Genomic DNA, 12,834 nt, shown 5'->3' with positions numbered 1-12,834 from the left:
TATAAAGTTGCGATTTTCTATGCTGATATGGCTAGGAACTATACTCTCATTCCTGCGTAATAATCAAGAAACTTTGCTGCAGTACCATGGGTCCAGCAGGCGTAATGATATGACGCAGCACATGATAATAGTCCCCAGCTCAGTAGCCTATTATCAGACGGCATGCGCTGCGTCATATCATTACGCCTGCTGGACTCATGGTACGGCAGCAAAGTTTCTTGATTATTACGCAGGAATGAGAGTATAGTTCCTAGCCATATCAGCCTAGAAAATCACAACTTTTCATTTTCCATCTGTCTTAGTACGCGATGTATCTACAGAAGAGTCAAGTTTTAAATAGGAAAAATATCGAAACTCTTTGATCATTTTTTTGAGAGAGATGCTAATGGTCTTGTCCGGTTCAATTCATTATGCTAAGCTATGCTAAAAGTGGTACCGCCAGACCCGGAGATCGGCTGAATGGATTCGAAAACGGTAAAACTCAACTGTTTAACTCTGGGGGAGTTGTAAAATGAGCCTATTTCCAAAAAAAGTGGAGTATCCCTTTAACATGAGACTAGGGTGATTAAACAGTTACTAACCTTGTCTGTGTAAAGTTATTTTGTTTTTAAAGTCTAAACCCTGTAACCTTTGCATGACGCACACAAGAATAGACTTCATAGCAAATGCATTACTGTAAACTGATTTTTGCTTACAAACTGAGGGATGAACGGCTGAAATATTAAAATGTTGCAGCTTGACCTGTATTGAACCCGGAACATTTCTTTAATACTCCATGAACGGCATTCACTTTGTTCTCTGCTTCGTTCCCAAGGATGTTTCCACCTCTGATTAAAAATACTATTTTTGTCAGTCACATGTTCACTTAACTTCAAGAAATAATGTGGATTTTTTTTTTTTTTCATCATTTGGAATGTCTTCAAATAGACAAAACAACAACGGTGAAAATGCATTTGGCTCTTTTAAACAAAACAACTCAATTCTGCTGCTTTTAAAATTAAGTTTTAAGATAAAAAATATCTATTTAGGTGCACTTTGACAGGCAACCAACACTGATCAACACACAGAAAGACGTTTAGCCATAGTTTTAAAGGGATAGTTCACCCAAAAATGTTTTAATTCTGTCATCATTTACTCACCCTCATGTTTGTTCCAAGTTTCTCTGTTCTGTTGAACACAAAATAAGATATTTTGAAGAATGTGTGTAACCAGACAGTTGACGGTAGCCGGTTACCAACATTCTTCTAAATATCTTCTTTTGTGTTCAACAGAAGAGAGAAACAAACATGAGGGTGAGTAAATGATTTTGGGTGAACTATCCCTTTAATGCTTTTCTTGTGCCCGAAATGTTTTTTATAAAAACTGAGAAAAAAAATGAACAAAATGTGGCTATAAACTTAACACCCATTTTTTTATTGATTAAAGTGAAAGATACAGTATTTTTCTTCTTGTGCTTTGTTGGCTGATGGATGTGTGATATTGTTTACTTCATGTAATAACTTGTAAGAGTGCATTTCAAGTGTTTCTTATTACACATTGTTCTTTTTTAATTAATAAAAGTCTTTGAAATACACACTAAATTGTTACTTTTTGAAAGTTGTCTCACAACACTAAAAACACAAAGTTATGACATGATAAAATAATTATTCAGATTTATTTAAAAAATTTCACAATTTTTGAAGTCAATGTAAAATAGAGGTTTCTGGTCTTATTGGGAGCGATTCATCAATGCATGTTGTTCTAAAGTAAAAAATAAAATAAACATGCTTCAAATACTGACTGCAAATATGTTTGAAACATTCTCTTTCACTGTTTGGGCGTTTTGTGTTGCATGTTCATATTCAAACCCCATTTTGCATTATTTCGAAAGCCATTTTGCAACTTTTATACTACTCATACTACTCTTACTACTTATGCCATAGAAAGATGGCATGCTAATAGTATGCTAGTGTGTGGTTCTGAATACTTACAAGGCCTTTACAGAGACTATCTGTGTGTAATGTGTGTCAGTCTTACTACAGAAACTCAGTGAGCACCATGGACTTGATTTTACCTCAACGTAGATCAGTTACATTTGAAATGGCCCAGTCCAGTCCTTCATGACAGAAGTAAACTGTCCGTTACCTAGTCAAGGTTTCCATTTCCTCTGATAGCAGCACGATGGTTTATTGGCCTTTAAGATCAGAGGTCACTGAGACTGAGATCTGGAGGACTGTCTGAAACTCTGTCCACCCCTTCAGCATCATTGTCAAGGTTACTCTCAAACCCACTTCCAGCATCGCTGATGTCACTTCCTGACAGGTCTGAATTTAGACGGACCCGTTGGCGCCTCCTCCTGGTTCGTTGCTCTAAAATAAATTAGAAAAATGAGTAATTGTTATTGTAAACCTGGGTTTCTCCAAACCGTGGTTCGCAAGTTGATGAAAAACTATTACTTGATTAAATCGTAAAAATGTACAATAAAATAAATAAATAAATAATTTTAAAATAAAAGTGCCCTCCTCTCTTCAGGGAGTTAGTTTCCTCTCTAACTAAAATCATATAAAACTTTCTTTTTTTTATTGCTTGAAATAAATACTAACTAAAATGAAATAAAATATAAGCTCTTCACCTTAATTTCAGCCAGTTTCCAAGGCAATTTTAATACGAAGAACTACAATAACTAAAACTTAAAAACAATATACACATATACACACATATATACACACACATATATACATATATATATATATATATATATACAGTACCAGTCAAAAAACATTACTATTTTTAATGTTTTTGAAAGAAGTCTCTTATGCTCATCAAGCCTGCAGTTAAAAAAACAACAACAACAAAAAAAACAGTAAAATTATGAAATATTATTACAATTTAAAAAAATGGTTCTCTTTTTTAATATATTTTAAAATGTAATTTATTTTTGTGATGCAAAGCTGAATTTTCATCAGCAAGTACTCCAGTCTTTGGTGTCTTATGATCCTTCAGAAACCTTCTAATATGATAATTTGATACTCAGTTATTATCAATGATGGAAACAGTTGTGCTGTTTAATATATTTTTTTGGAATACTTTTTTCAGGATTCATTGATGAGTAAAACGTTAACAGCATTTATTCATAAAAACAGCATTTATTCAAAATAAAAACATTTCTAACAATATAAATCGTTACCATCACCTTTTATCAATTTAACGCATCCTTGTTGAATTAAAGTACTAATTTATTAAAAAACAAAAACAGTTATTGTTCCCAAACTTTTGAACGGTAGTGTGTATTGTTACAAAAGATTTCTATTCTAAATAAATATAGTTCTTTTAAACTTTTTATTCATCAAATAATCCTGAAAAAAGTATCTCAGGTTATAAAAAAAATATTAAGCAGCACAACTGTTTCCAACATTGATCATAAATCAGCATATTAGAATGATTTCTGAAGGATCATAAGACACCAAAGACTGGAGTACTTGCTGATGAAAATTCAGCTTTGCATCACAAAAATAAATTACATTTTAAAGTATATTCAAAAAGAGAACCATTATTTTAAATTGTAATAATATTTCATAATATTACTGTTTTTTTTGTTTTTAACTGCAGGCTTGATGAGCATAAGAGACTTCTTTCAAAAACATTAAAAATAGTAACGTTTCCAAACTTTTGACTGGTACTGTATATATATATATATATATATATATATATATATATATACACACACACAACCATCCAGTCAGGTCTAAAATATAAATACTTCTAATAGGCTTACCACAGTGAATCAGGGTAAGACAAAAACACATTTTGGAGGAAGGATTGATGCATTGATGAAATTTTGTTATTTAAAAAGAAAAAAGTTGCATAGTGTACCTTTAAGAAAATAATGAAAAAAGGTACTGAAGGCTTATTTTATTTAGCTTTTACAGTGAAATAGGACCTGGCCAGCTCTGCATGAGATTCACGTGTATCTCTCGTGTCATGTGTCCATGCGTCACCTGGTTCTTCCAGCCAGGATGCATCCAGCTCGTCTGAGCTGATCTCGGCCAGACTGGGAGTGGGACTGAAATCATCCTCCGACACTGACGACACGCGTCTCTCGGCCCTCGTCTTCACGGTTACCACTGTTACCACACAGGTGCAAGAGAACGATGAAAGGACACCACATGCAAAGAGGGAAATTACACAGAAATCTCTGGCAATTCCAAATGTCAGAGAGAGGCTAAATGAAGGTTTTTGGCTTATAAACGACTTTCAATGGGGGAAGAAAAAAAGTATTACGCCCCTTTAATGAGTGCGTGTTCACAGCTGCGTCTCACCTGGTTTCTGTGGCACCTGTGCAGGTGTGGGGAGGAAAGAGTCTCTCAGGACCAGACCTCTCACCTCGTCCTTCAGCTCAGAGACTGTGACTCTGAATCACACAGAAAATAAAGCGGCCTCCTCTCATCAGGCTTATTATCTTTAGCTAAAACCGTAAAAAAATGCATTGATTCATGAAATAAAATAAATGTTAACTGAAATTAAATATTAAAAATAATAATGATAATTTAATTTCATCTAGCATCCCCCCTAAATCCAATCGTCAGCAGTGCAATGAATCTTGGGATAGGCTAGGATCCACTCGTAGCGAGCCACATTCGAAGGATCCTTTGAACTGGGACAGCATTTGGACCGAATGCAATGATTGGATGAATATTTTTCAGTCCTGAGACTTCCACAGAAGATACAGTATGCGCACGTACACTTTTTAATATTTAGACTGCTATTATTGACTGCTATCAGGACGTGAAGAGAGTTTCAAACAGTGTAACGAAAAGCGTTTATGAAAAACATTGGCTACTCGAGCTTTAAGAAAGAGAAATATCTTGATTTCCTCTCATTTCAGTTTTTTCATCGCTCATCCCTTGAGAACCACTGCTCCGGCTTTAAGGACACACTCACCTGACGTCACGTACTTCCTGTTGAGTGTGCTGGTATTGTGACACCACTCGAGCTAGTTCAAAACTGTGTGCGCGGTGTGAATCTGTGAAACTCTCTAACGTCTGCAGAAAACAAACATCACATGAGCTCTGAAATGAGAGTGAACTGAACCAGAACATGCTATTTATTGAAACTACACTCGCTCACAAACTAAATCCTTATTTGCATGTTATATATTGCACATCATTTACAAACGGAAGTCATTTTAAAATGCATATTAAAGATAAAGTAGCAACAGTCAATACAAATCTTGACTAACTTTAGAAAAAAAAAAGAAGAAAAAACCCCCTTTTAGGTAAAATGTTAAATATTATATTTAGTATAATGTAAAGGATACTATACAGACAATCAGAAAAAGCAAAATAGAAAAACATAAACTAACGTTCAAAGTCTCTTCTGCTCACCAAGGCTGCATTTATCTGATCCAAAATACAGTAAAAAATAAATAAAAATAATATATATATATATATAGTAATATTGTGAAATATTATTACAATCTCAAATAACTTTGATCACAGGAATAAATAAAATGTTAACATTCAAAGATGAATTTTCATCATCATTACTCCAGTCTTCAGTGTCACATGATCCTTCAGAAATCATTCTAATATGATGATTTGCTGCTCAGGAAACATTTTGATTATTGATTATTGATTATTATCAATGCTGAAAACAGTTGTGCTGCTTCATATTTTTGTGGAAACATTACATTTAGGATTTTTAGAAAGTTCAAAAGAACAGCATTTGTTTGAAATAGAAATCTTTTGTAACATTATAAATGTCTTTACTGTCACTTTTGATCAATTTAATGCATCCTTGCTGAGTAAAAGTATTAATTTCTTTAAAAGATACAGAAATGAATAAGACTGTACATATGTGGGTGTGTGTCGTTTACCTTAGAGCTGCGTTCATACTGTCTCCTTGTCTCTCTGGCCTCCGACTGGAGCTGGAACGTATCTTCCTCCTGCCGCACTACAGAAACACAAGCCAGTTCGCTTTTTTAACGTTCATGAACATGATATAAATGAAGCCAAAATGCCCAGAGTCAGAATGTCTATCAATATTGATGTGGTTATGAATGTGAAGCCAACACAAACACAGCCAGTCTCGAGGCGTGATGTTTGTTTGCGTGACAGCGGAAGCTGTGTAGAACACGCGTGTGTGTGTGTTTATTTTAACACAAAGTGCATTTGCACTGGCAGAAAGCCCTGACTGTAATAACAGGACACTCGTATACTGAAAGAGTTTGATTTATGTAACATTATAGTGTATATCTGATACGCACAGGTGGAACAGTCGGTTCATGTAACTAGTATACGACCTACTCAGTTTGTTTTTGAGGATGTCCACCTCTCTCCTGAGCTGCTCCAGTTCTTCTCTGCGGAGTTTAGAGCTGAAACTGCGGACGGACAAATATTACAAACAATCAGTGTCTGCACATGCACAAGCTGATTACTAGCACACCTGGGGTCCGTTTTGATTTCATCTTGACTTTAAACTTTTCATTTTTTTGATTTTATGTGCATGACAGGGTTGGGTCGACAGAGTGAATATTCACAATATATTTGCAACACTTTTTAAAAATAATATACACTACTGGTGAAAAGTTTGAAATAATTCAGATTGTTTTAAATGTTTTTGAAAGAAGTCTCTTCTGCTCACCAAGGCTGCATTTATTTGTTCAAAAATTCAGTAAAAACGTTAATATTTTGAAAAAATATTCAATTTAAAAGAACTTTTCTACTTGAATATATTTTAACATTTTTCTTTGATGCAACGCTGAATTTTCAGCATCATTACTCTAGTCTTCAGTGCAGTGTGGTTTATTTTAGATAGTTTTATTCATATTTTGGATTAGCTTTTATTTTTATATTTTTAGTTTTGCTAAGTTTTGTTAATTTTAGTTTAATTTTAATACATTTCATTGTTTATTTATTTCCAATTAATAATTTTAGTCAACCTAAAAATTGCTTCAGCTTAAAATTTTCTATAACTAATATTTTTATTTTATTTAAGCATTATTTCAATTAACAGAAAAGTTTTAATAGTTTTAGTTAAAGAGAAATAACCCTGCTCCAGTGTCACATGATCCTTCAGAAATCATTCTAATATCAAGAATCATTTCTGATTATTATAAATGTTGAAAACAGTTGTGCTGCTTCATATTTTTTGTGGAAACTGATATGCTACCATTCAAAAGAAAGTAATATTTTCTTCAGCAAAGTATACATTAAATTTATCAAAAGAGACAGTAAATTAATTTAGAATGTTACAAAAGATTTCCATTTCAAATAAATTATGTAACTTTCTATAAAAAATAAAAAAAACACAAAAATATTTTCAACAGTGATAATAATATGAACCATTATTAATACTTGAGCACCAATAATAATTAATAATTGAGCACTAACTCAGCATATTAGAATGATTTCTGAAGGATCATGTGACACTGAAGACTGGAGTAATGATGCTGAAAATTCTTTGATCAGCGGAATAAATATTTAAAATATTCACATAGAAAACAGTAATTTGAAATCGTAATCATATTTTGACTTAATAAATGGATCCTTGGTGAGCAGAAGAGATTTCTTTCAAAAAACATTACAAAAATCATAATTATTCCGAACTTCAGAGTCATTACAGACCTTTCCTCCTGGTTTCCTAGAGTCGTGGCTCGGTTGATCTGAGCTCTCAGGCTGCTCAGCTCTCGATCCATCTCTCTCTTCCACTGCTCTGTCCGTCGATCCGGCCCAGGGCTCAATGATCTCCGCTCCACATCCCGCTCTCTCTCCTCCAGTTTATCCTGAAGTCTCTTCTGCTCCTCTGGAAGAATTAGCATAAACTCAAACAGAGCAGATTTTGTTCTTGGCATATTCTATTAAATTACTTATTGAAAAGAAGTATTCATTAAAGGGGTCATGACATGGACTTTTATTTTAATATGTTCCTTGAGGTTCACTTACAGCGGGGGAAATAAGTATTGAACACGTCATCATTTTTCTCAGTAAATATATTTCCAAAGGTGCTATTGACATGAAATTTTCACCAGATGTTGGTAACAACCCAAGTAAGCCATACATACAAAGAAACAAACAAAAATAAGTTCAGAAATTAAGTTATGTGTAATAATGTGAAATGACACAGGGAAAAAGTATTGAACACATGAAGAAAGGGAGGCGCAAAAAGGCATGGAAAGCCAAGACAACTGCTGAAAACTTACAGTAATTAAAAAGCAATCCAGCACCCTGTCAGTGGAAATTAATAACAGCTGGTTCAGTCCCAAATGATGGCCTACAAAAAGGTCTCATTGCCAAGGTGTCACACAAGACACATCTCATGATGGGTAAAAGCAAAGAGCTGTCTCAAGACCTTCGCAACCTAATTGTTGCAAAACATAATGATGGCATTGGTTATAGGCGCCATTCTAAGCTTCTGAATGGTCCAGTGAGCACTGTTGGGGCCATAATACGGAAGTGGAAAGACAATCATTTCACCATAAATTTGCCTCGACCAGTGCTCCTCGCAAGATTTCTGATAGAGGAGTGAAAAGAATAATCAGAAGAGAAATACATTTTTTTGCACAAAAAAACAAAACAAATATACATATATGTAGAAAAATGACTATCTTCAACCTTCATTCTGCCTCTTTGTCTGAAATTATACATTTTTTAAAGGCGCAGCACCTTTAAGGCTTGTCAGTAATTGGCTAACATCATTGCATAGGAAACAGTATCAACGGCCACTCGTTACTGCACACGACTGAGTGTTTTGACAACATGTATATAAAACCATCATTTACATACAAAGCATTATGAAGTCAGTTACTTCCGGTTAGTGATGCAGCTGCTGTCGGCTTCATCTTTTAACAACAGTTTCTCTGTGAACTCTCCATTACTCTGTGCCTCGTTTACGAATCTAAATGCTCCGAACAAACATATAATCCTCTGATGCGATCCTGGATGCTATTAAAATAAATCATCCAGTTGTTTCCGACACTTGTGAAGGCTGTACAGGGACGCAAACCAGCTGTTTAAACTGTGAACGTTCTTTCACTCTTTCTTTTGTCCTGTTTTCAACACACTCAAGTGTGTGGAGTATGTAACTGACACTGAACATGTATCTGCATACTGTATCCAGTTATTATAATAACTTCTATTTGCTTTTGACATGACGAGACACTCACATCCAGTGTAGGCGCATGTCAGCCGTTAAGTGGGCGGGGCCTATGGTGTGATGATTTATAGCTATTGGCTGATGTGTTGCTCTAGAGGCGGGCATATGCAAATGCGTTTGCCTGTGCGATGTCACAGATCCCGCATTATCAAAACGAGCTGTTTTTGGAGCTTGATTAAATAAATGCTTCGTTTATAATGAGGAGGAAGCAGTGAAACGTGCAGGATGTTTAAATTGGTACAAAGACCTCTCATATCAAAAGGAGGCAAATTTGATTTCTCAAGTCATGACCCCTTTAAAATCTTAGCATATTAAAGATGGATGATCACCTTGTAATGTTTGTATTTGTCTGTGCTGAGCGTTTCGTTCTCTTTCCAATAATCGAAGACTCTGTGTTAAAGTCTCAATGGCCTGTGGCAAAATAACATAAAACTTATTTGTTATTCTGGAATGATACACTGTAGGATTCAGTTTATTATATTAAGGCAAGACACTGCAGTCAAAAACACGCATCGTACTTTATAGACTCCATATCTATTTGCATCTATAGATTTTTAATTTGCAATACACATCTATACATCAACAAAATGAAACAAGAATTTCTGAACCTGGCTTTATTCAATGTTCAGATTTATGTTCTGGAAATGTATACAAATGGTGAATATTTAATTACTCAATGCCTCATTTGCATTTTTAAACGTTAAATTTTAGAAAACTTTAAATACAAAACAATTGTTTTAATGTACTGTGATTAATCAACTAGGGAGTTATGGTGATAATATCTATTAGTTCAAATGTTTACCCTGTTCACCTGTTGTGTCTTGCCTTGAACAATCTTAAAAACAAAATGATAAACACGTACATTGTGCCCCTGCTCTCAAGTGGACAGCACTAAATACAGATAAATGATCCAATACGTCATGTGATCCAAACACATATTAATAGCAGATGAAGTCAACTCTCCACGTGTGATGGGGTCACTCGAGCCAAACGTTGATATCAGGTGAAAATGGGTCATGTGACCAGAGCAGGTGTTAGTCTGACCTGACTCTGTTGCTGTAGTTGTGTCTGGATGGCGTTCAGATCTGACCACTGAACCGCAGGACAGAGAGAGGACGAGGGCTTCAAATCAACACCGGCTGTGACCTCTCTGACCGGAAACACATCTACAGACACATACACATGAACTAATTCAATCATAATTAACATATACAGTAGTGGACACAATTGAGTTATTATTAAATGAACTAATCATTTACAAAACATGACTATGCGTTTCATAAATTGTTATTTTTTTTGTATGTTTTGCTCACATCAGGTGCACAGTGGTTAAAGACTCCATGTGTTTCAGAGAAGACAGCTGTCTATACCCTCACCAGTCAGCACTTACACTGCAGTGCACACTACACACAACACTACACTACACACTACAGAAGACAGCTGTCTATACCCTCACCAGTCAGCACTTACACTGCAGTGCACACTACAGTGTTCAACACCTGTTATAGATGTGTAAATGCATGAATAAATCATTTACAACACTTTCTGCATCCCCTAATCTAGTGTAAACTATTCATCACTTGTAAATGTGTTGCACATCATTTGTAGATAAGATTCGTTGATCTTATGCCTCATTGATTCTTGAAGTGGTAATCTACGAATGATGTGTAACACATTTACAAGTGATGAATAGTTTACACTAGATTAGGGGATGCAGAAAGTGTTGTAAATGATTTATTCATGCATTTACACATCATTGTGTTGAACACTGTAACTGACCTGTTACAAATTATCTGTACGTGTATACAAGGCATTTACAACACTTCTGCACCCTCTAATTGCTACATACATACAAAAAAAATAACAATTTATTAAACATTTATGAAACGCATATTCATGTTTTGTAAATGATTAGTTAATCATTAACTAATCAATTGTAAATTACTTATAACTGAATATACAAAACATACATAAAATGTTAGTATATCACTTGCTAATCATTTATGAATGCTTTGTTAATGATTAGTTCATCATTAACTAACCACTTATAAATGACTTACAACTGAACGTTATTATAAAGTGTTACCCAAACTTTTACTAATTTCCATGACTTCTTTAGGCCAGGAAATGATTCTTTTTAAAATTCCCTTTTTATTTCCAGGTTTTTCATGACTCTGGGAATTGAAAAGAATTATAGCCTAACAGAATATATTCTCCACCTGTCAATTTTCTATTAATGGACTTAATCATTTAAAAAGGATTTACCTTCAGTTCCTCTAGGAGCTCTTCCATATGTAGTTAGGCGTTCCTTGTAAGACACAATATTAGTAAATTAATAAAGTAAATTAAAGCTGTATTTCACAGAAGAAAGTAAGTCATAGGGGTTCAGAATAACATGAGGGTGAGTAAATAAGGACAGAATTTTAATTTTAGGTGAACTGTCGCTTTAATTTATCTAGAAGACAGAGAGCGCACTCTAGCGGCCAGTATCTTCTACATTCTAAACTGACATTCATTTAAGAAAAATTAAAATTAATGACTACTATTAGTGATGAAATACAGTATCTTACCCTCATCTTTGCGACACTTCCGTCCGCCTCGGAGATGATGGAGCTCAATTGATGGTCCCAGTTCATCCTGAGCGCCTGATAACCAGCTTCTCGAATTAAACACGAGCATAAAACCTGTCTGCTTTATGAAGACACTTTATACCAGCGGGAATAATGACAGGTGAGGTTACAGGGACAGGTAAACGGATCGCATATAGTGTCACCTGATTCTGCAGAGGTGTGTTTCAGCTTTTGTAAACAAACAACTGAAATAACGCTTCAAAACACAAGCGCGCGAAACATTGAAGCGACCGTTTATTTCAGAGAAACTTCACGAACGAATATCCTTCCATAAATAATATCATTAAAAGTTCGATTGCATGTCTAAAATCCTCTTTTTATGGGGTCAGTGCCCGTTTCAGTTTAAATCCAGGAGCCAGAGCCACTATATTACACGCCACTTCCGTCACACCACATGGATTATGGGAAATGTAGTAACTCTAGTTTAATGGCCGCTCACTCCTTATGAGACCTAGCATTAGCAAACATACTGGAGCAGTAAGATATGACACCATTCACATACATTATATTCTACTGTACATACCTGTAGGTTTTAAAAAAAATAATGTAAAAAGTGCTATAGCCATTATACTTACGGTTTCTAGAACACTATAAGCATCACGTGTGAGACATTTCACATACTGTAAACTCAACTGTTATTGTTTAATACTGGCCTAATAACATATAGCTTACTAGCCTACCATACATTTACAAATTGTCACATGTATTACAGTTTACCTAATACAATTCCGTGAGTGAGAGACAATATTACATTTATCTTAACTTTAGCTTCTTAGCTTTATTTTTAGTTGATGTTAACGTAATATGGTATTTTTATGCATATTTTGCATACCATCAAAACTTCCCCGTAGTCAAATCTGTGGTACAGGGTTATTATAGTTCACTAAAACTTAAACTAGCCTACCATAAAATAAACTACCATTTTCGTTACTGTAAAAAATAAAACACACAAAAAAATGTTCAAATTCAAATGCAAAAATAGAAACTAATTTAAAACCGAATAGCATCTTAATGATATTAAAATATATCCACTTGGCTGTTATAGCATGTTTCACATAATTTCACTGTACTT

At 34.5% G+C, this 12,834-nt stretch overlaps 1 protein-coding gene across 1 annotated transcript; it reads right to left on the bottom strand.

Moving 5' to 3' along the window:
• Positions 1 to 870: 870 nt before the first annotated feature.
• LOC311305154 (uncharacterized protein) lies at positions 871 to 12,690 on the bottom strand. The gene is made up of 11 exons (XM_084432694.1): positions 11,703 to 12,690; positions 11,398 to 11,440; positions 10,177 to 10,298; positions 9,462 to 9,543; positions 7,605 to 7,782; positions 6,285 to 6,358; positions 5,855 to 5,931; positions 4,921 to 5,021; positions 4,299 to 4,390; positions 3,978 to 4,103; positions 871 to 2,348 (listed from the first exon to the last, which is right to left on the bottom strand). The coding sequence occupies exons 1-11, from the start codon at positions 11,766 to 11,768 to the stop codon at positions 2,182 to 2,184; spliced, it is 1,128 nt and encodes a 375-aa protein (XP_084288820.1). The 5' UTR covers positions 11,769 to 12,690; the 3' UTR covers positions 871 to 2,181.
• Between the last annotated feature and the right edge of the window lie 144 nt (positions 12,691 to 12,834).

This window comes from Rutilus rutilus (assembly GCF_951802725.1).
Source record: "Rutilus rutilus genome assembly, chromosome: 15".
Taxonomy (NCBI): Eukaryota; Metazoa; Chordata; class Actinopteri; order Cypriniformes; family Leuciscidae; genus Rutilus; species Rutilus rutilus.
Note: the sequence above shows the minus strand (reverse complement) of the source record. Positions and strands in the feature narration are given on the sequence as shown.